This window comes from Vespula vulgaris, chromosome 3 (assembly GCF_905475345.1).
Source record: "Vespula vulgaris chromosome 3, iyVesVulg1.1, whole genome shotgun sequence".
NCBI classification, from domain to species: Eukaryota; Metazoa; Arthropoda; class Insecta; order Hymenoptera; family Vespidae; genus Vespula; species Vespula vulgaris.
The window spans coordinates 135242-161884 of NC_066588.1; the positions used below are offsets into that span (position 1 = coordinate 135242).

The following is a 26643-nucleotide window of genomic DNA, read 5'->3' on the forward strand; positions in this document are numbered from 1 at the left end:
ACAGAAAGGACACTTGGTCGCGTTGGAACTTTGCGCCGAAAGGCTGCGAGCAATTTTGCGCTCTTCGAAGATTCGTCGATTCGCGATCGGTTTCGAGCGAAGCGACCTATCCGCGGATGATTCTCGAGGAAGGCAGTAGGAACGGGCAAAGAAATGGAATAAAGAAAAATAAAGAGAAGCCGAGGAGAGACGCAATCGTCTTCTTCTTATTACGCAATGCGACGGATAAGCGGCATTGCATAAGCACACATGTCACTCGACGAACGCGCACGAGAGCGCGTTTCTTGTCTCCTCGAGAGAACGATTCGTTTCAAGGTGTTGGCTCTCTTTCACGCGCCCTCGTTTAACGATTCTCCGTATTCCGAGATGTTCTAGCGCGATCGCATTTGGCAATATTATTAGAAGTGGAATAACTCTGAGGAGATTCGTCGAAGCGTCGGGTTCTCTCGGTAAACAAATCGGCCATTTTCTTTCGAACAAAAGACGATTTATCGTTCGTCCTCTTTGTACGTGCGTACGCGTACGTATACTCATCCATTTTATCTCTTCCCTTTGTTCGCGCGATCCGTAGATACGTAAGAAGCGCGTTTTCTTCGCGTCAAAGGTCGAGTTTCGTGACGTTCCACAGTCACTTGGAACTACTTTTAAATAGAAACGAATTCGAAACGAACTCCTCGCAGGAGCGACGCGGCTCCTCTCGTTTTTCGCGATTAACTCGTCTCGCGAAATATTCTCCGAGCGCGTCCGATAGTATCTACGCGCAGAGCTCAAAGAGTTTCTTTTCCTCTCTCCGAATTCTATAACATTAATCCCGAACGATCGCAATCTTTTTCAGGAGCTCGCTCTCCGCACGGTACATTGATAATCCGATAAAAAGGTGGCGCGTTGAAAGAAAATAAAAAGTAGAGAGATTCCACTCAACGAGGAAAAAGATATTGTCCGGTGGCCGAGAAATAAATTCGCCCTGCGACGGCAGGCGAGGAAACTCTTTTCCCTTTTTCCTTTTTGCCCTTTCCCTCGCTTTCCTTCCTCTTTTCGCACATCTTTTCGCGGCTTTTCCGCGATCCGCTCGTAAACGCTCGCGGCCCGTTGCACGCGATATTAATGCTCTCGTTACGATAGGTCTGAAAAGTAGAGACACGGTCGGCGGAAGACAAAGAGAGCGAGAGAGAGAGAGAGCGAGAGAGAGAGAGAGGATCCACTCGGGCTTTCGCGCTCGGTCCGCTCGTTGACACAGAATCTCGGAGTAGTAATGGTAAATTAGTCCAACCGAAACATCGCCCACGTTCTTCGCCCTAACAAGACCAAGTACAATTAAATCCTCACGGGGAACAATGTCGCCACTTTATCTACGATAATTATAGTCGCACGGCGGAGGACGGTCTTCTTTTTCGTTGGCGAGTGAGAAGGAATATCCTGATTAGGTACGAATTCGTCACGAATTCGTCACGAATTCGTACACGTTTTGCCGAGTTAGCGGTAATAACGAGGAATAAATACGCGTGTACGTTTGGGCGAAAATTGAAAGACTTAAAATAGAGATCGACTCGCGATAGGTCGGTGCTAAGAACCGAAGCTGCCGTACAACCGTGCGACGGTATTCACGCATTTTTATTGCGCGCTTAACATTGCCAAGTACTCGTTAGCCTCCTTTTTATCGGTCACGCGCGAACACGAACTCAAGTAGCACGTGTACGTATAACCATCGGGCAGTTTACGCAAATAATCTTTCCGACGAGTAACGACGAAGGAACAACGACCGGAAGGGTGAACCGAAGGAGTAGAAAAAGAGAAGAAACGAGTAGAAACGAGATCGATCGAGGCTTCGATCTTCGAAAGAGTCCCTCGGCGATCGACGCTGCGCGGATTCTCGAGAAATAAAGAAAGGGAGGAAGAGAAAGAGGAAGGGGAAGGGGAAGGGGAGAAGAAATTGTTCCTCGCAAACTACGAAAGTTGCTCGCGAGTCGATGTGACAGCGCCATCGAGGTGCATGCAATTTCGCAAACTTTTTAACTTTGAACCCGTTAAGATTAAGAAACATAAAAAAATCAGAGTCATAAAAATGTATATTGTAAACATGGACTTTGGAGACTCCGGTCTCGAGGCCGAACCGCCCGCCTCGTTCGTCCAATATCCTTTAGCGTAGAAAACTTTGGCGTGCATCCATTTAGCGTTGCCGAGGCGAGAATCGTTTCGACGATTCGCTCATTCCTTCCCGTCGAAAGGCGCGATTCGAACGTTTCTTTGGAAGAGCTCCTCGCATCCAACGAGAATCCAGCGAGGGAAGCTTTGTAAATAGGAGGACGAAAGAGAGAGGAGTGGGTTTCCAAGGTATTTCCCAGACGAGCGCGCTCGCGTTGTAACGGGAGGCACGGCCGACGAGGCTTTAGGCCGTCGCTCCTCTTCCATCCCGGCCCCCTCTCACTCGGGTACTTCGATTTCGATCGGGCCACCTACAGAGAGAGAGAGAGAGAGAGAGTGGAGAGCGTCATCGAGTCGCAGTTTCTCGTGTCAAAGCATACCTTTCAGGCAGCCTAGCCGCAACGCTCTGCCCATCTCACCCTTTCGTCCCGCCTTTCGCCCTTCCGCGTTAAGCCGCAACGTGGCGCAACCTCCATTCCCAGCTGCAACGAGAGCAACTCCTCCGATACCGGCCTCGTCGATATGCCTCTTATGGGACGATCCCACCTAAATCTCTACGTACGTACGCGTACCTACCTACGTCGGCCGATAACCGAGCAACCGAGAACCGACGGAAAGAAGGCGGGAGAACGTTCAAGAGGAACGTACCGAAGTAAAAGCGACATTTTACGAAGTTTCTCGCTCGTATGCCGTCGATCGAGCGAAAGTCGATCCTTTGCGACGTGACCGCTCGCTCGCGTTTAAAATGACAACGTAACTTTAGACGCGAGCCGGACACCGTTTTAGCTTTGAATGCTTTTCAAACGGACGTTCGAATCGCGAGAACGGTCGGACGCAAAGAGAGGAGAAGAGAAATAGGGAGTATCGAGGAATGGAGCGAAGAGGAGGGAGAACCAATGAAATCGGAGCTCCTCGCGGCGAATTCTTGTCAGTACGGGATATCCCCTCGATATCTTCTACGAACCCGTACGACTCGATAACTCGTACGTTTATGCGTCCGTTTCCTACGTTCAACGCGCTACGAGAGATTCACGAAATTCGTGAAAGAAGAGGAGAGAAGAAAAGTCGGATCTCTCTCCCCCCTCCCCCCCTCTCTCTCTCGAAGCGGCGTCGTATGACCAGCGCGGCGAGGCGCCGCGCCCCTTTGAAATTCCATCCGACGCTCCGGAGCCTCTTAAAACTTCTATTAAATACCAATCGCCCTCGCGATCCGTTCTGTGCACGTAACCTCTCGTATATCAAACCTTCGAGTATCTCGGTAGACCTATCGTGCGAGTCGAGCGTTGGCAAGAAAGAATTTATTTTCGATAATCTCTTTTTATTTTCAGCGTGCACGTCGAGCCAATTCAAATGCAGAAACGGAGAGTGTATCGACGGAAGCAAGCATTGCGACGGCGTTTTGGATTGTCGAGACAGATCGGACGAGTATGGCTGTCGTGAGTATCGATCTTTGTAACGCATTCCAACTATCGAATAGAAAATCGAGTCACCGTCTGGGTAAAAAAAAAAATGTTGCTTGGTAACGTTGTCTCGTCCTCGTTAAAAATACATTTTATTCGTCTAATCGGAGCAATTGTGTGCTTCTCGTATATCATATATGTACGTATTTGCGCGTAATTCGTCTAGCTATGCTCTTGCAATTTTAAGTCGTGTCTTTTAAACGCTCCTACGTACCTGATACAACTCACCGGTCTGGTCGTTGCGGAAAGGGTACGTATAAACCGTGGCTCAAGATGCAGCAGCCGAGTAAGCGCCGACCACCGTCCACGTTTTCTCTTATATCTAGCTACCTACGTATCTACGACGACAAAAATCGTTTCTTCGTTCGAGCCAATGCCAGACTTTGCATTTTCCTTTATTTCGGCTCCTCGGAGAAGTTTATTTTTACGTTCAACCCCGACGGATAAATAGAGAGAGAGAGAGAGAGAGAGAAAGATTCGCGTCAACCGAATAAGGCGAAAACGATCGATATTCATCAACGTCGATTAGAAGCTACAATGACCCCGCTTCGACGCGATCAATTATTCAATTTCCATCGAATTTGAATGAACATTGAATTCGGAGAAAGGTAAACACTTTATATTTGTATTTCATTATAGTAGATTATATTTGTCAGAGAGCATAATCTCTCTCGTAGACCAAGTTAGCCTCGAGATTTCCTATTTGTGCACACGAGAGGCGCGTTATTTCTCTTAGCGATTCTCGCCGATATCGGAACAAGAGAGAATATTATTTACGGGCGTGCTCGCGCGTTCGCATGCGGTGGAACTAATCGCGTACGAGAACCTCGCGAGGTATTACGATGAGCTGCTCAATAATTCTAATAGCTGTGACAATGGCGGTCGCGTGCGCGCGAGGAAGTTCGAAGAGGGTGGTTAGTCGAGGCCGTTGCACTCGAGCTGCCTTCGAACCACTTCCGATCTCCAGCCTAGCCCCTTATTATTTCCGGCGTCTTTTGTCGAGGCACGACCGCTTCCGCTCGCACGTCCTAACCATCCGGCTAACCATCGGCCCTTTAATCGCCCTAACGGAGCTCGATTTCGTATAACTTTTATGTCGCACCGTCGATCCAATTTTTTACCTTTCAAAGGGCCAACGCGCGCGGGAGGTAATACTTGGACCTCTCCCTCTCGCCCTCTCCCTCGCCCTCGCCCTCGCCCTCGCCCTCGCCCTCTCTCTCGCCCTCTCCCTCTCTCTCTCTTCTCTTCCTTTTCCATTTTTAATTCGATGGTTCGTTAGCAATTTCGTTGCCGATGATTGGCGTGAGTCGCGGTGCCGCGTAAACAAAAAAAAAAAAAGGAAAAAAGTGGAAGATAAAGAGAAATCAGCAACCCTTTTTTTTTCCAGCACCGGCGCAAATCCGGGCCCTTGCCGAACGAGATTTACTCCCGTTTATTAAGCCGCCCTAATAACCGGCCACAATTTTAATCCGACGTTAATCTGCAGCGGTCGCGCCGACCGAACGCTCGGCCCTTTCCATCAGCTCTGTCCAGGAATTTCGCATTTTCACCGCTTTAATCCAATTCGGATTCGCGACGGAACGCGGAAGGAGCGGAGACTCTCTCTCTCCCCCTCTCCCCTCTCTCTCTCTCGCGAAGCGTTAAACATTTCGAGTCTCGGCGAGCGAGCGTTGACGTCTCTCTTTTCCTTGCGTAGAGAAAACAGAAACGATAATATAGTTTCTTTTTGGGCGTTTTGCGCGCAGCTAAAAAACGATTGAAATTCATGGATCGTAATCGAGAGGCACGTACGCGGAGCCACGGGTACGCTAAATCGTTTTAAATGATAACTCGATTGGCAACGCATGAGCGGTACCAATCGAGCCAAGTCATACATTTCCCGCTCCCATTCGAATCTACCAACTGCGATTGTGTTAGCCGCGGTTTAACGCCTTCCATTTATCTCTCTTTTTTGTTAACACGCGCGCGTTACGGCACGGCAGACGTCTCTCGTCTTTCGTGATTTTTCGACGATATTTCGAGAGTATTTCGACTCTACCGAGAGAGTAATCCTCTCTAAAGTTTAGGAAAATCTAATGACTTTCTAGTAGAGAGAATGTACGACAATAAAGGATAATAAACGGTCGGGGTATGATAGGTCCGAAGGCTTCGTATTTTCAGTCCCTGGCATTAGCATCTGACGCGAGTGCCCATCGATTTTTGCGTTTCACGCTTGACGAAAAAGCCCGCGCGGTAAATTAAAACGCAATGTGATACGACAGTGACGAAGAAATATTTCTCGATCGTGAGTATGCACCTTGCATATTCCATTTCGTTATTAAGAATTCCAGCGGCGTACGATCGAGGCAGGGCACTGCTTCGAAAATTTTGCGTTCGGCCTAAAACGAAACTCGGAGAAAAAATGGACTTTGAATGACAAGCTCGACGAAATTAATGTTTATAGCCGATTTCCGACGAGTAGACGTACATTGCCCGACGACTCGTTCGTTCGTCTTCGTCGATTAGCTAATTGCCGATGGTCAATTATAAACGGCGGAGGTGCGTCTCTCTCTCTCTCTCTCGTAACTTCTCGTTTCACGAGTAATTCCTTTCTACGAAATTTCCTCGAGTGCGTGTTAATTAATGGCTGTGGAATTAGACGAACCGCTTAACTCGCACGTTTCGCATTTCCGAATAATTTCTTCTTGGCGCCTTTCATTTCTTCGCTCGTTAAAAAGGCATCCTTTAGCTTACTTTACTAGTTCGTTCGCCGTCAACGTTACTTCGCGAGTAGTCGTACTCGCGTTTGATTCATCGATCCATCGATCGTCTTGCTAAAACGTTTCCACGCTTTGCACGCGTTTACGACGCGTTATCGCTTTGTGTCGTTGAATTAACATCCAGCAGGCACGCACGCTCGCACGCACGCACGCTCGCACGCACGCACGCACGCACGCACGCACGCACGCACCCACGTTACTCTTGTACGTACGATCGTAAAGAACGGACTCCTTCCATCGGGGACGTCGTCTTTGTGTAAAATGTGTCATCTTCTCGTAAATAGCAACGCTTCCCGAAATCGCAATCCGTTGTCTCGTCGAGTCTCCCGCATCTCCCAAGGGACGCTTCCTTTAAACCGTGATTCTTACAGCCTGCAGGGAATACCAATTCGAGTGCTCGGCCGGTTACTGCGTAGACCTATCTCGTCGCTGCGACGGATACATCGATTGTTTCGGCGGAAAGGACGAGGAAAATTGTATCGGAACGAGTATGAGATATTATTTATTATACTACTTGGCGTCTCGCGCTTCGAAACTCCGAAAGTCTTAATGGCCGAGCGGGGATTCGCGCGCGAACGACGAGCGTTCGACGAGCCGACGAACGCTCGCTTTTCGACTTGGACTTTCCAAGGATCTAATTAACCGTCTCGAGGCGTGGCACGGCCTCGTTATAGGAAAAACGGGAAACTTTATCCGACGTAGCTGGTAGTTCCTTCGCGGGTATATAGATCGGTATTCGCGTTAAGCCAAGACCAAATGGCGATACTAAACTGCCGGACCTTAACTCGCGCCTACCTTCTTCCTTCGGGTTAATCGTTTTTCCGATTAGCGCGATCTTTCCCGGAAACCTTTTCGGAGGAGCCGTGTCGTAGAGTCGAGTCGATACGAAAATTGTCGATTTTTCCTCCCTATCGTCCCTATCGTCTCCATCGCGTAATCGCTCGACCTTACGCTAATATTCGAAGAATCGATTCCAAAGAGGACGTCGCTCCTAGTTATTTATTTTATTCGTCAGGACGTTTCATCGATACGAGTAATTCGTTGAATTCCAACTTGCGGCACGGTGGTGGCAAAGCAAATATCGATAATCGTTATTTATTACTGGACTTTCGAAGAGACGACGAAACGATGAAAATGCACATTTATATAGGAGCGCGTATATCCGCGAAACGATCGAACGTCGTCTCGCGATCGTCGAAGGAAGGAATCGCGACGTAACGTAATAACGCGGATTAAACGAATTTGTCCAAAGGACGTATTCGCCCCATGCGAACGCTCGAAAGGACTCGTCGTGGCGAGCGTGGAGCTTTGAAACGCGCAGCGTAAACACGAAAGCGGCCGCGCGTCGCTGTTTTTCCTGACGTATTATTTTTTTATTTTTTTTTCTCTTTTTTTCCCTTTTATGTTTTTTATTTTTTCATTTCGTTTTATTTATGTATATTTTCTTTTTGTTTATATTTTTTCAATGCACGAATGCGCACGCATGCACGCACGTATAGCAAGATGCCGAGAGGGCGAATTCGAATGTGCCAGCGGTACGTGCGTCAGCAAGATGGCAAGGTGTAATGGACGCAACGACTGCGACGATCGTTCCGACGAGTATAATTGCACCGGTATTACCTTCTCTTTCTTTCTCTTTTTCGTACTCCCATCGGCCTACCGTCGAGAGGCCTACGCTACCTCCGTCGACGCGCTTTCGACGAACGTTCGTACATCTTTTCTTTTCTTTTTCCAGTGACGACCTGCAGCAGCGATCAGTTCCGTTGCATAGACGGTATCTGTCTGAGCATCGACAAGAGATGCAACGGCGTGGCCGATTGCCGTAACGGCGAGGACGAAAACCAGTGCGGTGAGTGGGGCAGGTCGCTTCTTTATTTTAATCCTTTTTCCAAGAACCCTCTGAGGATAATACGCAGGTTGATCGATTGAGCGAGCGCCGACTAAAGGATAAAAGGACGAGTTAACGCGAGAGAGATCACGACGCGTCCAGAGCTAAGCGTCGTTACAACGGGGTCTCTCTCCTGTCTTCGCTCGTTCGAATGAAACGTTTAACGCCTAACGCAGTTGCTACGTATCGTCACTCGTTATTTATCAATGTCGTTAATAACCGCGAAACGCGCGTGAAGAAGAGAAGAGAATGCAACGACGGATCGATAAGGTTCGATCGGCGGGCACCTGACGCGCGTCCTGCCAACCTCTTTTCGACAAATCTACGCTTGTAATACTTATCGTTCGAGAGCACGCGCGAGGCAAAGCGACTGATCGACGCTTTTTGCGACACGCGGCTAAAATTTTCGACGTATCGTCGAAAATTTCTCCTCGGCGATCCTCCTACGCGCAAGACCGTGGCGTATCTTTGAATCTAAAGGAGCGCATTTTATCGAGTTCCTCCGTATCGTAAAACTTTTAATCGCGCGCAGAGCCGTAAGAGAATCGGGAGATCTCTTTTTCGGATAAATCGACGGCCAAGCGCCCTCTCCCCCTCCGGCAAAGCCATTTTTTTCTTTACGATCGCGATCGCGTATCTTTCCGCGATTTGAAGCGTTTGCTGCGTTATCGCGATATTATACTATTCGAAGCACGTGAATTCGAACGTGTTTCAATTTCCGGCCGATCATTTGGACGCAGATCGCGCGAAAGGAGTCGACGTCGTTCGATTGTACGTAAGTCGCTGTTTCAAAATCATCCTCCAAATTATTTTCGTAGCGCGTTATCTCCGATCTTTTCATTTTTCGCGTCGCTTCTCGCGAACGATCGCGTCTCGGCCCTTAAATTTATCCCTTCACGCTCGACGTGACATTCGATCGAGCAATTTTTCACGCTGACCAAACGCCCGTCCGAGTGTTCATGCGAAGCTGGTGTACGCCGGTACGCTAGGAACGTTGCTACGTTGCAGGAAGAAAATTATGGACGCGTCTTTTCTCTCTCTCTCTCTCTCTCTCTCTCTCTTCCTCACGCGCACGCAGTCTCTGCCAGGTAATTTTAAAAAATTCCCGAAATATGACGGATTTGGTTGCGGGGAAAAAAGGGGGGAAAAATGGGGAAAAGGAAAATTAATTAAAGGAGACGAGTTAGGTAGGCCGAAGTAGAGGAGACGGTAAGGGTAGGGTCTAGCGGGAGGAGGGTAGAGTAAAAGGAAGGGTCGATAGGAAACGGATAAGAAAGAAAGGGTTGACGAGGAGCTTCACGCATTGGCAATCACCTTTAAACGCGCATGAGTGTGGTGTATGGAGCAGGTTGCGGAGATGCAGATTTTCGGTGCACGGACGGCCGATGTATAGGCTACGAGTTGCAGTGCAACGGGGTGAACGAGTGTTCCGATGGCTCGGATGAGAGGGATTGCGGTAATTATGCCATTCATATCACATACTTACTACTCTTACCCTTCTTTCATAGACCCACACCCACACTCACAGCCACATTCACAGACGCAACTCAAAGACGCGGACGCGCCGATGAAATTCCAGCGAAATTCAGTCTTTTTTTAGTTCTTCCCCCCCCCCCCTCTCTTTCTCTCCCTTTCTCTCCCTTTCGCGAATCGGCTAACAGCGTTTCGTTCCGTTGGAGACGGATAAGAAACCGATAGACGGCACCGATCGTTCGATCTTTCTCGCTCCGTCTTTGATAATTCCTTTGTTCGTGATCAAACGTTCGATTCATTGTTATCGTAGAGAAGTATCGCCGACGAAAGATTTATAATCCCAAACGCTTCGAAACGATCGTAAGGAAGTTGTTCAAGGCTAAGGAAGCATCGCGAGAGAGCAAGTACAAGAGACTGAAAGCTAGCGAAGGAAAAAGTTCGAAGGAGAAGTCATCGATCCTGGCGACGTGTACCGACAAATTTTTGAGGAATAATTCGTCGAACAACGATCTATGCGCTCTGATAGTTCGAAAACTCGCGAAACAATGGATACGCCGTTGGAAATATCAGGAAAGCGATCGAAGGAGAGAGGAAAAGAGTCTCGCTTTCTCGTTGCTGAATTCTTTTCCCGAGCTGAAAGATCGGAAATTGGAAAACTCGAATCATCGACGCGTCGATGATTCGACTTCGAGGCAATATTCGACGGAAGATATCTTAATTTCTACCAGCCTTCCTGGCTCGACTCGAACTGATTTTTCGAGCGATACCACCGAACTTTCGGAATTTGGTTATTCGACGAGTACAAAGGGAGATTTCGTAGGTACGAGCGAGGATTGGAACGAAACGGATCGAGCGGAAAGTTCGAGCACGACTTCGAGCTCGACGACTTCGGATTACGAGGCGAACGATGAAAAGTATTTGAAAAATAAGACGCTTCTCGACGGCGCGAACAACGACTATTCCGAGGAAAGCGATTCGTTTACGTCGAGAACAACGACGAGTTCTCGGGACGTCACGAAGATGACGTCTCGCGAAGAAGACTCGAACGAGTGTACGTCGAAATGTGCCGAATTCTGGATAAAAAAATTTTGGCACCAAGTGATAAAAAATTCGACCAAGTTCATTAAAAGTTTGACCAAGGACAAGATTGCGAGCGACGAGCCGGAGGATTTTATCGATTCGACGACGTATAAAAGTTTTACTTTCACGAAGAAACCGTTGCACGTTATTCCTATAAAAAATATCAAAGAGTTTCGATCCAACAAGAACGCGAGCAACGACGAAAATTTGTGGGAAAGGGACGACGTAACGAACGCGACTACGGAATCTTTCGATTTTCCTCTCTCCGATGATTTGATCAATTGTCGGAAAAAGACCGAAGGGGCTACCGTCGAGAGTATCTGGGGGAATGATTCCGACTTGGGAGAAAGGAGAACCGAAGACGAGGAGGACGCCACGGACGAACTAGGGATTTCGTCGACGATTCCTGCCGATCCTAACGATGATTATCGAGGCGCAACCTCGACCTTGAGAGAAATCGAATCGAAGGAAAATACGGACGAAAGCGACGAACGTACGACGAGGTCGTATCGCAATTCGACGGAAAGCGCAACGGGGGAGAACGAGGTGGACTACGACGAGGATTCGGATGAGAACGGCGAGGAGGACGAGGAGGAGGAAGAGGAGGAGGAGGAGGAGGACGACGACGACGAGGAGGAAGAGGAGGAGGAGGAGGAGGAGGAGGAGGAGGAGGAGGAGGAGGACGAGGACGAGGAGGAGGACGAGGACGACGACGAGGACGAAGACGACGACAAGTGCAACGACAGTCAGCACTCTTGCGACGAAGGTAGTAGGTGCGTTACGGAGGAACAAGTTTGCAACGGGATCGTCGATTGCAACGATGGCACCGACGAGATCAGCTGCGATTATTATTTAGACGTGAAAAATAAAGTCGACAGAGTTAACGACGAGCGCTGCAAGCTCTTCGAGTTTCCTTGCGATGGAAAGTGCTTAGACCCGTTGCTATTATGCGACGGCGTTGAAAATTGTCTCGATGGCACCGACGAAGAGGATTGCGATGTTTCCGAGAAAACAGGTAGACTCGGCAGAGCTCGAGGAGCAACTTTTTCTCTCAATGTCACTCGTCCGTCCTCTCTTCTGTCTTCTTCTTTTTCTATTCCTAGTCGATGCTGTAAAAAATAGGAGCTTTCCTTGGGGTTGGAAGATCGCGTATACATTCTTTGAACGTCCTCGCTGGGATTCGTCGACCGAGGGATCGCAACCGAGACATATGCGATGATGCCGATCACGGCCGACGATCGCTTTAACGTGTTTTATATTTCTTCTTGTAAATTTATTATGTTTGGATAACGTCTTTTCCTTTTTTTTCTATTCGTTTTGTCCATCTTTTGTCTCTACAAAAACGACCCGGAAAACGAAGAGTCGCTGGTACGCGCGCACCCGCACACATGTGTACATAAAACACGACACGCTACCTACACCATCCAGACTCTCTCTCTCTCTCTCTCTCTCCCTCTCTCTCTCTCTCTCTATCATCGTACGAGAGCTTATTTACATTGCTTTATATGTTAGACGTGTTCTTTAGATGCGCTGAGATTCCTGACGATACGATAACGAAAGAGTCTCGCCACGATCGAGACGTCGTTTAAGCGATTAATCATCAGCTTTCTGTGTTTTATCGGTTTCGAGACATGCCTTGTCGCGGCTAAGATCGCTTTAAATGTGTCTTTCTGTAAGCTCTTTGTAGCTCGTAGAAATCGTATTGTACGTACGTAACATAATCGTGCATACGTAACCAACCGTCCGTACGATGATCATTCTTACGTCGTTGGCAGCTCGTCTCGACGACGCGATCGTTTTTTCTACGACTCATTGAGCTTACTGCGACGATAAAGGGCGAGTACGCGTTTTCTCGGGAATTTCGGAAAAAGGCACAATGAGACAATGAGTCGAGATGTCGCGACTGAAAAACAAGCTCTTTTGTTTTCGGCCTCCCGTAGGTTTGGCCCCCTGCCCTTCCATGGACTTCACCTGCGGCGATGGCTCTTGCATACCGAAGAGTTCGGTCTGCGACGGATTCGACGACTGCCCGAGGGCAGAAGACGAGCTTAATTGCGGTATATAACCATTTACCCTTTTCATGATACCAATCGCAGCGTCGGACCAATCGTTTTATACACCTTGTCCGCGTTCTCCCTCTATGGCAACGTACTTACTCGCTCACGTACTGTCTTTCGTTCGAAATGCGTATCCTTCGAAGAAAAAACGATCTCCGATGCTGCGTTTCATGAAACTCGCTTCGCTTGCGTTAAGAGAAAGTACACCGATGCTTACGTCGATGGGGCTATCGCTTGATTCCTTCTACGACATCTGTTTCCGCGGATCCGCGTGGAACGACGAACGATAAACGCGTCGCGATTTACAACGAGATAACGATACTTCGTTCCTTACGCCCGTACGTGCGCGAATCCTTGACATTTTCTACGAGACGCGACGTTTCGAAGTTGGATCTCTATCTATCGTGGAGAAAGCATACATCTCTTATCGTTTCAACCGGTACCTTTTTTCTTCCTCTTCTTCTTCTTCTTCTTCTTCTTCTTCTTCTTTTCTTTCCTCGACGAACCTCAAAGAAGGGCGGTTAAATTACGCGGTCAGCCCTCGTCGTATATCGTTCGAGCTTAGTGCTTCGTGAAATTAAACGGTCCCGAGACTAATCACCTTTAACTTGACTCGTCGAATCGAATAAGCGCTTACGTCAAAGACTCCTCAAATAGATTCTATCCTTGTAGAATTATCTTCTTTAGGAGCGCGTGCGCTCCCTCTATCTACGTCGGATTAGTGCTAGTTAACGTTAGAAATGTCCGTTCGCTTCGACCGTTTCAACCGCTTGATACTTATCGATAATTGTACAATAGCCCTGACGCAACTCGTCGCGTATACCGATCGATATCGTGGATCGTTAAATTCTCCTAATAAGTTGAACGTCGATCGCGCGATACGGACGCACGAAAAGCGCATCGAAAGTGAGCGCGTCGTCTACTCCGATTAAAGAGAAAAGAAAGAAAAGCGAGGAAGACGACGCGCGAATTTTGGTGCGTTTCGTTTCGTCGAGCCGATAAAATTCGACGTACCTACGCGTTTACAAAATATGTGTGTGTGTTCTCTGCTCATATGTCACGCTGAATGAAAACAAACACAGACCAGGAATGTACGCCAACGCAGTTCAAATGTCTCACCGGGAACAAGTGCATCGAGGGTATCTACAGATGCGACGGCCATCCGGATTGTCCAGATCGCAGCGACGAGGACTGTGCTAACGAAACCATTACACATACCAGCCCGCCTACGAGTACGCCTTTTTATCCGTGTGTTTGTCGCTTTCTCTTTTTCTTCTTTCTTTCTGTCCTCTCCTTTCTCTTTTCTTCTCTTCTCTCGGTGGTCTTTCTCTCCGATGATCATCGTCGCGGAGTCATGACCGGACCGCTCGGGTGCAATTGAAAAAAAAAAAAAAGAAAAAAAATTGCTCGGTGAAAAAGCAAATAGATACGCATACGCGGTCGAACGCGTATCGTACTCCATTTCGATGTTCGACGATGAAATTCGGAGAAAATTCGTAGAAAGTCCGCGAACCGACGATGAACGCTAGAGAGTAGTTGTGAGAATAGTTGTCTCTTGAAAAATGCATTTTGCATCGGCAACGTCTTCAAGCTCGCATGGCTCGCCGTACGAATCATCGCGATTGCATTTAAATGTCTTTGACGATGGTTAAATCTCAAATTATCCGCCTGGATTAGCGTCTTTCGAGCTCGCACTCTATGCATAACTTTCTTCTTTCTTTGCTTCTTTCTCTTTATCTTATCGTTTCTATGGAATACGTTGGGTGTATGTGCCGTCAGACCGAACCTGGCCAGGATGGGCGAACGAGAAAACGAGGGAATGCGATCCTAATCGAGAAATGCGCTGCGACGACGGCAAGTGCGTGCTTCTCAAACGTAAATGCGACAATATCTTCGACTGTCTCGATGGTAGCGACGAGCGCGGTTGCGGTAAGAGCTTTTCTTCCGGTATTCGTTCATTTTCTCTCTCTCTTTTTTTTTCTTTCGTTTTATTTATATCGTACACGCTTAGACGCGTACTCGTCGTACTCGCGTATAGCGAGTGCCCTCTTCGAGATAGTACGAGATCAAACCTTGTGCTGCCTCTTTTCTTACGCGTCTCGAAAGCGACGAGAAAAAAGTTACTTGACGCGCGTCTCGCGTAAAGACAAAAAAAAAAAAAAGAAAAGAAAAAAGAAAAAAAGAAGAAAGAGAAAAGAATAATAGAAAAGAAAGAGCTTGGAAGCTTTATTCGTAAGCTTGCGTGTACGTGGCTTGTGTCTGACAAAAGGAATCTGCACGCCTGCCGAATGGAAGTGCGCCAGTGGCGAATGTTTGCCAGAAAACGAAAGATGCGACGGGCTACGCAATTGTGCCGATGGATCGGACGAGTCTGGATGTGGTAACTATTTATTTCCCCTTCATAATTCTCGCTCAACGAGATTTAATGTTTGTTCGATCTAACCCTCATCTCTCTCACGCACACGCACACGCACACGCACACGCACACGCCACGGAGACGCAAAACGGGCCTTCCCGCTCGCTCGCTACTCGTATCGATCCTCAAGAACGTGTCCCTTTTAAAAGCATTAATTATTATCATCGTATTTACATCGGGATCACAATAGGTAGCCGCCGGTACCGAATAGATACCGATTGCAAAGCACGCTTTATCGTTTTAAATCTCGCCCAGTCGCACCCGTGTGCCGGAAGTATAATACCTATTCGACGTTACGCGCCGCGCAACAAGTTTATCATTATTATCCATAAAATGAATTATTAGCACCGACTCGAGTATCGAAACTCGCGTTACTAGTTACGTTTCTACTCTACTTTCCACACACGTACGTATTTATATTACCGCGAACACTCGATTCGCAATAACGGCTAATTTTCAACGAAACTTTTCGTAGCTTTCCATCCGTTTGAACGTGCAAAGCGCGCGAGCGTCCTCGTCGTCGTCGTCGTCGTCGTCGTTCCCGACGTTTTCACCTTTCGACGCGATCAATGCGTCGATCGTACGACACCGATAATAGTTGGCGTCGTCGCGTACGAATATAAAGACAAATGAGATGCTCGTAAACATCGTTACTCGGAGCTAATCATTATTTGGCGCGAACAAGTTTTATTCCTTAAAGTTTAGCGGACATGCTTTTTCCATCAAAGAAACTTTATCGATTTCTCAAAGTCTCGCGATACGACGGTCGTCTTGTCTTTCTCGACAGTTAATAAGTAGAAAGTTCGATTCAAACGAAAATGTCTTTTCGTTCGACCTTGTCGATGCGCCTATCTAATCTTGCATCTCGGTTAAACTGCGAGATGGAAGGAACGCGGACGCGCACACGTACACCTACACGTACACGTACACGTACACGCAATCACGTTCGCTCCTGTCGTACGCCAGCCGAATACGGAATAAGAATTCGAAAGGTCAACGAAAGTCCTGTAATATCACTTTATCGCACGTTCTCTTGATTAACCCACTTTACCCTATCTTTCATTCTCTTTGGGAAAAACGACGAGGAACGTTCAAACGCGATGATGCATGCGTTTCACCTCCACTTTTCTCTCGCCTTGCATTCCGTCGAAACGACCTAAAGTAGACGAGTACGGATTTCATTTAGGATCGTCGTCGCAGGGGTTGCACGTTTATGCATAAAAGATCGGTGCACGTTGTAACGATTATAAACGGGTTACGTCCATTAGATAGTCGTTACGCATATGTACGTTATACCAGACGCATGTTCTCTCCTACTCGAATATTTACATTACTCGTTATTCGTACTTGTTCTCTCTGTCTCCATCTTTCTCTCATCATTTGCCAGAATTCTTTGAGTATAAATCGTTACGATTTGCGGATCGATTCGAAAGAAGCGTGAGACGTTTGTAAGAGAGAATCGAGATGATTCTATTCGCGGCGTCACTCACTTTTCGAGGAAGATGGTAACGAACGTATCGCTCGAAGAAACTTTCGTCCTTTTCTCTTTTCATGAATGTTTCTCGATCGTACGTGAATACGTAAGACACGTAGGGGTACACGTGTACTTAGGTAGGTATAGATTTGAATTCATCCGGGTGGTAAGACCTTAGCCTGGCATTAGAGATCGTGTGTGATTTGTTCTAAACTAACGGTTGGGAACGAACTAACAGTTGCCTATGCACGATAGCGTAACACGAATATAGAATTTGATAATTATTGTAGTAACTGAATGTCCGCCTGGAAACTTTCGATGCAACGACGGATTGTGCCTCGACAGTAAGAAACGATGCGACGGACGATCGCACTGCTTGGACGGCTCCGATGAGATCAATTGCCGTACGGTCACGATGTGTCTGCACTTACATATTATTTACGACCGTCGAGCGGTAGGACCATTCCGATCGTCGCTATTCGACGACTCTCGACGTACCTTTCGAGCGATTTTTGCCTAATATCGTGATCCCCTTTCGAGGATAGCACGTCCGATCAAAGCGATTCGAATCGTCCTACCGTGAGATTTTATCTATTTCTCTCTCTCTACCTCTTAGCAACGTATAAGTACACACTCTTACGGTATATTCTTCCTTCTTTTACTCTTCTTTCTTTTTTCTTTCTCTCTTTTTTTCTCTCTTTTTTTCTCTCTATCCTATCGTATATTCTTCGTCCGCTTTTTTCATTATTTCTTTTATTCCTATTTCTCTCTTTTCTTTTTCTTTTTTTTATCGTACCTACTCCTCTTCCCTCTCGATCTCACAGTAGAATCACGTAATGTAATCTCGGCAGCATACCGACTCGTCTTTTACACCGGCACGTATCCAAAGAATTACTCTCTATCCGCGACTTTTGAAATTCTTATTATTAACCGATGCTTCCAAGCGCCGTCCTTTGCCTGCTCCCACATCCCCACCCTTCCGTCCTAGCTCCGGCTCCTTAACGTCTCTTTGTATTCTTTACGGTATCCTCGCAGCGAGATAATGCAAAAGTTGAATCGAACGAGTGCGTGATTCGCGACGGATCCTTTTTGTTTGAGAAAAAAACAGACGATTTCGATATTCCGTCCCCCCCCCTCTCTCGCTCCATTTGTTGCGAGAACGAAGCTGTACGCCGCGAGAGTCTACGAGTCGAGTCGAGTCGAAACAATTAAGAGGCTTAAACTTTGCGCGAGAGCACGCATGTACGTGTGCATAGAGGCAGGTGGAAAGCGTTAATCTCATTTCGACGGTGTATCGACCGTTTGCCTTTTAGCCGGACGTTGACTGGCATTAACTCGAATGTCGGACGTCGTCGACGACCTCGTTTTTGACCTCGACGCCGAGAGCCGTGTCGCGATCAACGCAATTTCCTCTTCTTTCCTCCGTCTTCCCTGTCTCTTGCGTATCGTCAATTCTCATCCCCTCCAATTTACAAATTTCTTTGTCGATCGTGTCGGTATCTCACTGTTTATCTATATACAAAGTATTACGTTTATCTATTTCACATCTCTGTCTGTTTATATATATTTTAATATTCACGTACCAGACATGGTCTAGTTTTGGAACTCTTTCTCTTTCCATACAGGTCGCCCGAGTTCTTAGCGATCGAGCATTCAAAGTTATTATATCGCAATATCTCTGTATACATATATATATTTTTTTTATTTCTGTAGGTTCGTCTTCTTCTTCTATTTATTTTCTCTCTCTCTCTCTCTCTCTCTCTCTCTCTCTCTCTCTCTGATCTTTGCACGTTGCCGAACGCGTACAGTACGACGATTACATCGTTTTGCGATTTGCTATTCTTTTTCGTCGAGAAACGTTGTAATCGCATACCGGGTACGAACGTAGCGCGACGATGCGCGCGAGATATTAACGAGACCGGCTGCGAGGCGCACTTATTTACAGCTACCGGACTCCTTGGAAAGTCCCTCGAGAATTTATCGATTATCGATTATCGCGCTTGATACGAACATCCGCGGTCCGTCCTCCCCCATCCGCCCCGCGCGGGGCGTAAATACGGGTTCCCGTAAATAGACGAGCGTTTGTCGTAGTACTCGAGAGGGAGGACGTATAACGTAGTCGATATCTTTGAGTAAGGAGAAGGAGTAATCGCGCGCATCGTCGTGTCTTACGTCGTCCGTGAAGTATCTTTTAGAGAAAACTTTCTTTCGTTTACGACTCTCTTTTCGAAAGCGATCGGGCGTTTTGGATGGTAGGTCAAACGAACGAATTGACGATTGCAGAGTGCCCCGTTGGTAATCGAGCGTGCGACAACGGCGTCTGCATCGACGAAAGATTTTTCTGCGACAAAAGCTACGACTGTTTGGACCACAGCGACGAACGCGATTGCCGTAAGGACGTTTCTTTTCGTTCTCGAAGGTTCTCCCGTTCGGGCGAAAGATTTTTAAGGATTACTCGATTGTTTCTTTCAGACGACGAGGCAACGAGCGAGAAGGGCTATCCCAAGGAGGACGAGTGTCGCGCCGACGAATTCGCCTGCAACGACGGAACTTGTATACCTCGAGTTCTCGTCTGCGACGGTCAACCGGACTGTCCGCAGAGTACGGACGAGCTCGATTGTTATCCTCACGGTGAGTCGCGGGTATCTCGCTGCTTATCTAATTCTCAACGAGGACTAAATCTATCGACCGCCGAAAGAGCTGGCGCGTCGACGACCCCTTTTTACTTTCGGCACGTACGAGTCAGTTTGTATTTGCATTTGCAAGACCGAGGACTAATCGATTAAACCGGACTAGTCGCTGAGCCATTGCTCGTACTTGCGCTTAGCCGTCGTAGACTCGAAAACTCGAGAGTTTTGCTCGAGAGAGAGACACGATCGTAGGAATCGCAGAGGCTAGCTTCGATCGGCTTGATCCGAGCTTCTCCGAAGAGAAACGACGATCGAAAGTAGAGAGTTCGAGCACGTAGTCGAAGGCGTTGTCTCTTGAAAATGCTCGATCTCGCGATCGAAGCAAAGCGTTTCGGAAGTCGAGTCCGAGCGCGTTCGATCCGCTTTGATCTTTGTAAATACGCACAAGAACCGTCCACGACGCACGGTGCGCACCATTTCGTTTGAAACAAGTAGAAGATAACTGGCACGAAATATCACCACGATCCACCTTCACTGCTCGTGAACGTTGCTGTGACGCATCACTTTGCACCCCGATTGATCTTTTACATCCGTAGAGATCGTCATCGAGAACAGCACGCGTTTCTCGACCCAGGGACCAGGACGTGCGTGAATAGCTATTAAACGGCGAGACTCGCGTCGAGAAAGAAAGAATCGCTTTTGGGAGGAATCTCGGACGGATTTCGGACGAGTTCGTGGGAAGGGAAGGGAAGGGAAGGGAAGATCGCCGGGACGATAGGTGCGACGAACGCAAAACAGTGTCGTACAGATTCGGTTACTTCTAGGTCTCGTAGATGTTCCGGATAAAAGCTCCTCGAGGGAGCGCCAAGAGAACGTCGCGGGGATACCCCATGGCGAGGCTTACGGCCCAGAAACGGATGCAAATGCTCCCGAGTTGCCGACTAATCTGAGCACGCCGAGGAGTTGTGCTCCGGACGATTTTCTTTGTGCCGACGGCACTTGCATCCCCGAAACTCATCACTGCGACCATTTCTACGATTGTCGCGACTTTACCGACGAACAATACTGCTTCGGTTAGATCACCTTGTGATTCGTAGACCTTGATAATCTATGACGATACCGGTGTACCGACGCCGCGACGATACCACCTTTCTCCTTCCTCCCGATCGACCTCTTTTCCTCTTTCTTCCTTCTCTCTCTCTCTCTCTCTCTCTCTCTCTCTCCCTCCCTCCCTCTTTCCCTCCTCTTGCTCCTGTACTCTCATTCTCGCCCGAGTAATTCCCGGATTCTCTTGGTCTACGTTAAATTTCCTATAAATTTGTGTTAGACGCTGGATAGAGGATGCGTAGGTTGTTTGGTAGAAACTTGAATATATTTTGCGAATCGTCGAGTCGTTGCGATCTCGTCATCGGACGCACCCTCTCCCAATAGCGTGCATCTTTGCCTGGTATACTCGAGTACTGGATTGTTCCCTTTTTCCTTAGGTAGAGCATTTAGTCGAGTAATTAACGTCGTGCAGCATGCTGAGAATGAATATCGTAGATCTCGTTCCAGTAGAAGTTGCGTGCAAATCATTTTTCCACTCCGACGTATCGATAGTTCCGTCGATTCGTGGCAAAACTCCTCGTCGTCTACGAACTTTTAAAGATGCGATCTCGCGTCTCGGTACGATCGACGCGTCCGCTCGCTCGCGCGTACTTTTAAAAGGCCTGCGAAACGCGCCGAACGAGGATTTTTTCCACGAATGTCCATTGTTTCATTGCGTGTTCGTAGAAAATAGTTTCGACCATTGTCAATTTCTATTTCTTCCATGTGTGTCTATGTTCACAGAGCAAAGAATGCGCAGCGAGGACGACGTGACCGTTCGAGTAGTTAACGTTTACCTCTCTGTATGCTCGTTCGTAAAAGTACATCGATTTTCGTGTTACGTCCTTTAAGTCAAATTCTTTTCTTAGGTCACCCGAGGAAATCTCATCCGTCGCTCGTCGTACTTCGATCATAGATATATGTGTACATACATTACTAATCCATTTAGAAAGTAACGAGAGCATTGTTCTTTGCCGATAAAATTTTCACGATATTGTCTATCCGCGTATCCATATGTACATGTCCGTGCTTGACTCGGCTCGTTCGATCCGAGCCAAGAAAGCGAAGGCGGCGATTGTACACGATCGAACGAAATCTTCGATTTTAGGGTGCGGACAAGATCAGTTTCAATGCAGAACCGGCGATTGTATCAGGAACGACCAGAGGTGCGACGGACGTATCGATTGCGAGGATGGCTCGGACGAACCCTCCGAGTGCGGTAATTATATATACGAGGCGACGGCGCGACGACGAATTCGGGAATAAACTCATCGACGAATTCTTCCTCTCAGACGCTACGACCCTCGAGCCGGAAGGACCGGGCGCCCGTCCGATGCCAGGCCGTTGCCCGGCCGGACAATTCCAGTGCGTTTTGGACAAGGCCTGCGTACCACACTCGTCCGTTTGCAACGGCGTTCCCGAATGCCGAGACGCCAGCGACGAGAACAATTGCGGTAAGATTTCTTTGAGATCCCTCCCGTCTCCCGTTTTACCCTCCTCGAAGGGGGAGGATGGTCGTTTCGAGCGCTAAATCGGCGAGATATCGCGTTAATGCTCTCGAATCAAATCGAAGATTACACGATCGAGGAGGAGTGCTCGTTGGACGAGTGGAGATGCGAGAACGGCGGTTGCATCTATCTCCATCAACGCTGCAACCAATTAGTCGATTGTACGTTCGACGAGAGCGACGAGCTCGGCTGTAATTATACGCTCGGAAGGGAAAGTAACGGTACGTGCGAGCCGCACGAGTGGAGATGCGATAACGGCCAGTGTATACCGTTGTCTCGGCGCTGCGACGAAAGGGTCGACTGTCTTACGGACGCGTCCGACGAATTCGACTGCAGTTACGATCCTCGTGAGTTGGAAAGCGCAAAAACGTCTGGTCGATCCCATAACCGACCCCATCGTAACCCTTTCTAATCCTTGCATCGCGACCGTGCGGGCACGACTTATCACCCGATACCTCCTCGCATGGTTTTTATACTTGGCCTTTCGCTCTCCTCCCGGCTTTCGTCGAGCGCAACTCGTCGAAACGAACGAGCAAAGTTGGACTCTGCCTCGCACTCGTCTTTACAATCGATAAAACGAGATTGACCCGGATGGCATTACGCCAGGGATGCGACTTAACAAAAATTTCCCCTTCGATAACAACGAGTTTCTCTTTCTTTCTTTCCTTTCTTTTTCTCTTCCAACGACTCTCATCTCGTCGATTACATCGTGCCTCCTCTTTTTCTCTAGGTCCGACCGGTGGATCGACCGAGCTGAACTTGAAAACTTATCCGAGCGAGCAAGTGATCAAGGAGAGTAAGTATGCGATATATTAGTCTTGAATTTCGTACGTTTACGATCAGTAAGACCGGCTATCGGTTACTTATCCGCGTACGCGTCATAGATTTCGTCGATCCCCGACGATCGACGCGTATCCAATCGGTCGAAGACAGCGATTAATTGGAAAAATTAAGTCGATTAATACTCTTGTTTCTTGTGTTTTTCTTGCCTTGGCCAGATCCGGCGAAGCAAGGTAAGAGATTTTTGAAAAGGTAATAAGCAATGTTCGTATACGCTCTGGGCTCGCATAATCTTCATTCTTCATTAGAGACACTATTACGCACATCGAAACAATGTTATTAATGTAGGGAGTATCGCCTCGTTGGTTTTACATTGTGGGTTTTCACGAGTCATAAGGCACACGCATAAACACGCGCGTTCCGAAGAAGCAGCTTGTTCGTCGCGCGTTAAAAAAATAATTATCTACTTACGAGCGTTGGAGCGAGATTTACGTTTCCGCGTTCTTTCGCGTCGTTTGAATACGGAGGCTGCAACGCGCGCGCACTAATCGTTCGAACGGGAATGCTCGAGGGAAAACTTGTGCATGAGATTCGGCTTTAGCATGATCCTCCTCCGCGTTCCTATTCTTCCGCGCGAGATATACGGAACAGGGTTGATAATTGAAACGCAAGCGACTAATCTGCGACTGCGAGAAAGTTAATCGTATCGTTGACGCGACATACGTTTAACGTTGCGACGACGAAGCTTGGTAAGTTTCCTCGTCGACGAATGGAATCGCTCGTACGAGATTCGTCGATGATTCTCTTCGGGGGAGTGCCATTTCTCGAAAGTCGACAAAAACACGTCCGTAACATTAACTCCGTACTAATGAAAATCTCTCTGGCGTTAACGTAACTGCGATAAATTTGTTGCACGTTGCACGATGAAACTAGCACATTAGTCTTAGCTAACGCGACCATAAATCGGTCCTTACGGGCGTTAAGAGTCGTCGTCCATGGAATAACGTAATCCCCCCTCGGCTACGAAGGATCGACCGGGGGAAAGGATTTTTGAATAACGCGCACCGTGCATTACCTCTCGCATTACCGTGCAGGCCGCGAGGTCGTCTTCCAATGCCGTGACGAAGGTCCTCTGCGTGCAAGAGTACACTGGCTTCGCGATAACGATCTTCCTCTACCGCCTGCCAGTCGAGATCTAAATGGCAGATTGGAAATACCAAACATTCAGCTCGATCACGCGGGGACTTACATTTGCGAAGCAGTGGGCTATCCTCCATCCACCCCGGGAAGTCGACTAAGCGTTAATCTCACCGTTGAAAAGTGTACGTAAAAAGTTTCAACGTTCTTCTTCTTCTTCTTTCTTTTTACCTCGATCTCCGTTCTCCCCTTCGTTCGGTCTCCTTTCCATTTCCATTCGAGTGCGATGATATTCGTAATCGAAATGTGGAAAATGATTTCGTCCGCCCGTGCACGGGTGTTGGTACTAAAAAGAAGGGGAGAGGGAGATCCTTTCGTAGGTTTTATTCTCGTTCGTCTCGTCTCGTCGCGTCTCGAGCGAGTTAAACGAACGATATTGTTGTAATTAGTCGAGGAGCCGGCAACGAGGCCGCCGCAAGTATGCCAATACGATCAGGCCACGTGCAGCAACGGGGATTGCATTCCGAAGTCTTACGTCTGCGACGGAAAATTCGACTGCACCGACGGCTCCGACGAGATGAGATGCAGTACGTACTCCTTGCCCTCTCTTCGGCCGTCGCTGCCGAACGATCCTCCGGATCGGATATTACCGAAATTACCTTTCAGGTCCGCACGGGTGCGAGCCCAACGAGTTTAGATGCAACAACAAGCAGTGCGTGAGCAAGCTTTGGCGCTGCGACGGCGAGAGGGACTGTGCCGACAACAGCGACGAGGAGGACTGTGCACCCGCTCCGCCCGGCTCGCCCTGTCGCTATCACGAATTCGCTTGTGCGTCCTACAACCAATGCATACCGAAGGTCTATCATTGCGATCGAGAACGGGACTGTCTCGACGGTAGCGACGAACTTGGCTGCTGTGAGTCGGCGCGCGAGTTACGAGCACGACGTCTCGTCAATTGCGTGAAATCAGAACGGTCGATCCTCTTTCAGCTCCCGTATACATCGTGAAGCCACCGCCGCCGATGGTAGTCCTTGAACCGGGCGATCTTATGGTACTGACCTGTACGGCGATCGGCGTACCCATTCCGGAGATAAACTGGCGACTGAACTGGGGACACATACACTCGAAATGCAGCACTACGTCCGTGAACGGAACCGGGACGTTAACGTGTCCCGATATACAGCCAGAGGACTCGGGCGCTTACTCCTGCGAAGCCTTGAACGTCGTCGGCTTCGTTATAGCCCAGCCGGACGCTATTTTGGTGGTAAAAGGACCGAAGGGCATCTGCCCGAAGGGAACGTTCAACGCGGAAGCGCGCTCCGTCGACGAGTGCATATCTTGCTTCTGCTTCGGCGTAGCTACCGAGTGTCGCAGCGCGAATCTCTTCACTTATCAGATCCCGCCGCCGTTCGAAAGTCACAAAATCGTATCGGTACAAACGGAATCGGAGATACGTTTGTTCGGCGACATCAAGGATCAAATATCCGAGGTTCGACCGATCGGCCGCGATGGCATTCAGTTGCTCGAATCCTTCAGCAACGAGATGAGCACGCACAGGATACCGTATTACGCCCTCTCCGAGAACTATCACGGCAGCCAATTGAAGTCTTACGGCGGTTATTTGACTTATACGATCCATTACAACGGCAACGGTGCGCCGAACGACGCGCCCTCGGTCATTCTTACCGGCAACAAGTACGTGCTCGTTCACAAAGGCCATCACATACCGCCCGACTACGAGACGAAAGAAACCGTTAGATTTTTCTACGGCGAGTGGTACAAGCGTCAAGGTAACAGCGAGGTGCTCGCATCTAGGGAAGAGATAATGATGACGCTGGCTAACGTCGACAATATTCTCATCAAGTACGTAAGAATCCTTTGATCTTATCCTTCGCGATCCGCTCGAATCTCTCTTACGCTCGATTCCTTCCTCCCGTTCAGAGCGAAGTACGAAGATTCCCCGCAGTTGGACGTACGCATCACCGACATCGTGATGGACACCGCCGACGCGCGCAATACCGGATTGGGATCCGCGTCCTACGTGGAGGAGTGCCAGTGCCCTACCGGTACGTACGTACGTCGCTGAACGACGTTCCCTCAAACGAGCGCAACGCACGATCGCTAATCGTGTCTGTATTAACTGTCGCAAGGATACACCGGGCTTTCGTGCGAGAACTGCGCACCGGGATTCCTCAGGCGCGAGAGCGGACCGTGGCTTGGACAATGTTACCGGGACGATCCACCCTGCGCCCCGGGCTACTACGGAGATCCTTCGAGGAACATACCTTGCCAGCTCTGTCCGTGTCCTCTGACCAATCCGTCGAACCAGTAAGGAGACGATCTTTTCTCTCGATCTCGAATCCGCGAGCGCGTCGCGACGATATCGATAACGTTTCGTGATTCAGATTCACTCGGACCTGTCATCTCGGATCGGACGGCGAGCCTACGTGCGACTGTCCGGCTGGATACGTCGGTCGTAGATGCGAGCAATGTGCCATCGGCTATCAAGGAAATCCTCTCATTCCCGGCGACATGTGCGTACCCGTTCAACAATGCGATCCCGATGGTAGCCTCACTCCGAACGCCGACCCCTACACCGGAAAGTGTCGTTGCAAGGTATCGCATTTATCTCGATCGTTTCCTTCGAAGACTCCTCTTTAGCTCGTTCGCCCATCCTCGATATTCACCGTCTGTATTTATTCTTAATGCGTTCGATTTTTCTCGATCCTCGTCGGTGCGAAAAACGTAAGTAC

The 26643-nt window shown here is 48.5% G+C and overlaps 1 protein-coding gene across 44 annotated transcripts in view; it reads left to right on the forward strand.

Annotated features, from left to right (window-relative positions):
* The window catches only part of LOC127062218 (basement membrane-specific heparan sulfate proteoglycan core protein), an 87717-nt gene that overhangs the window by 45731 nt on the left and 15343 nt on the right, over positions 1 to 26643 (forward strand). For 12 of the 44 annotated variants that reach the window (XM_050989995.1, XM_050990004.1, XM_050990008.1 and 9 more), the window contains 21 exons: positions 3471 to 3578; positions 6733 to 6849; positions 7861 to 7974; positions 8097 to 8210; positions 9598 to 9705; positions 10033 to 11817; positions 17040 to 17153; positions 19033 to 19140; positions 19222 to 19380; positions 21574 to 21684; positions 21758 to 21919; positions 22039 to 22320; positions 22704 to 22769; positions 22972 to 22986; positions 23848 to 24075; positions 24340 to 24477; positions 24557 to 24805; positions 24880 to 25753; positions 25832 to 25956; positions 26041 to 26218; positions 26296 to 26506. In XM_050989995.1, coding sequence (XP_050845952.1) covers positions 3471 to 3578; positions 6733 to 6849; positions 7861 to 7974; positions 8097 to 8210; positions 9598 to 9705; positions 10033 to 11817; positions 17040 to 17153; positions 19033 to 19140; positions 19222 to 19380; positions 21574 to 21684; positions 21758 to 21919; positions 22039 to 22320; positions 22704 to 22769; positions 22972 to 22986; positions 23848 to 24075; positions 24340 to 24477; positions 24557 to 24805; positions 24880 to 25753; positions 25832 to 25956; positions 26041 to 26218; positions 26296 to 26506 — 5366 coding nt within the window. Of the gene's footprint in view, positions 1 to 3470; positions 3579 to 6732; positions 6850 to 7860; positions 7975 to 8096; positions 8211 to 9597; positions 9706 to 10032; positions 11818 to 12742; positions 12860 to 13941; positions 14092 to 14638; positions 14789 to 15128; positions 15240 to 17039; positions 17154 to 19032; positions 19141 to 19221; positions 19381 to 21573; positions 21685 to 21757; positions 21920 to 22038; positions 22321 to 22703; positions 22770 to 22971; positions 22987 to 23847; positions 24076 to 24339; positions 24478 to 24556; positions 24806 to 24879; positions 25754 to 25831; positions 25957 to 26040; positions 26219 to 26295; positions 26507 to 26643 lie in introns of all 44 variants that reach the window. The other 32 variants (XM_050990000.1, XM_050990018.1, XM_050990003.1 and 29 more) reach the window with 30 other exon arrangements.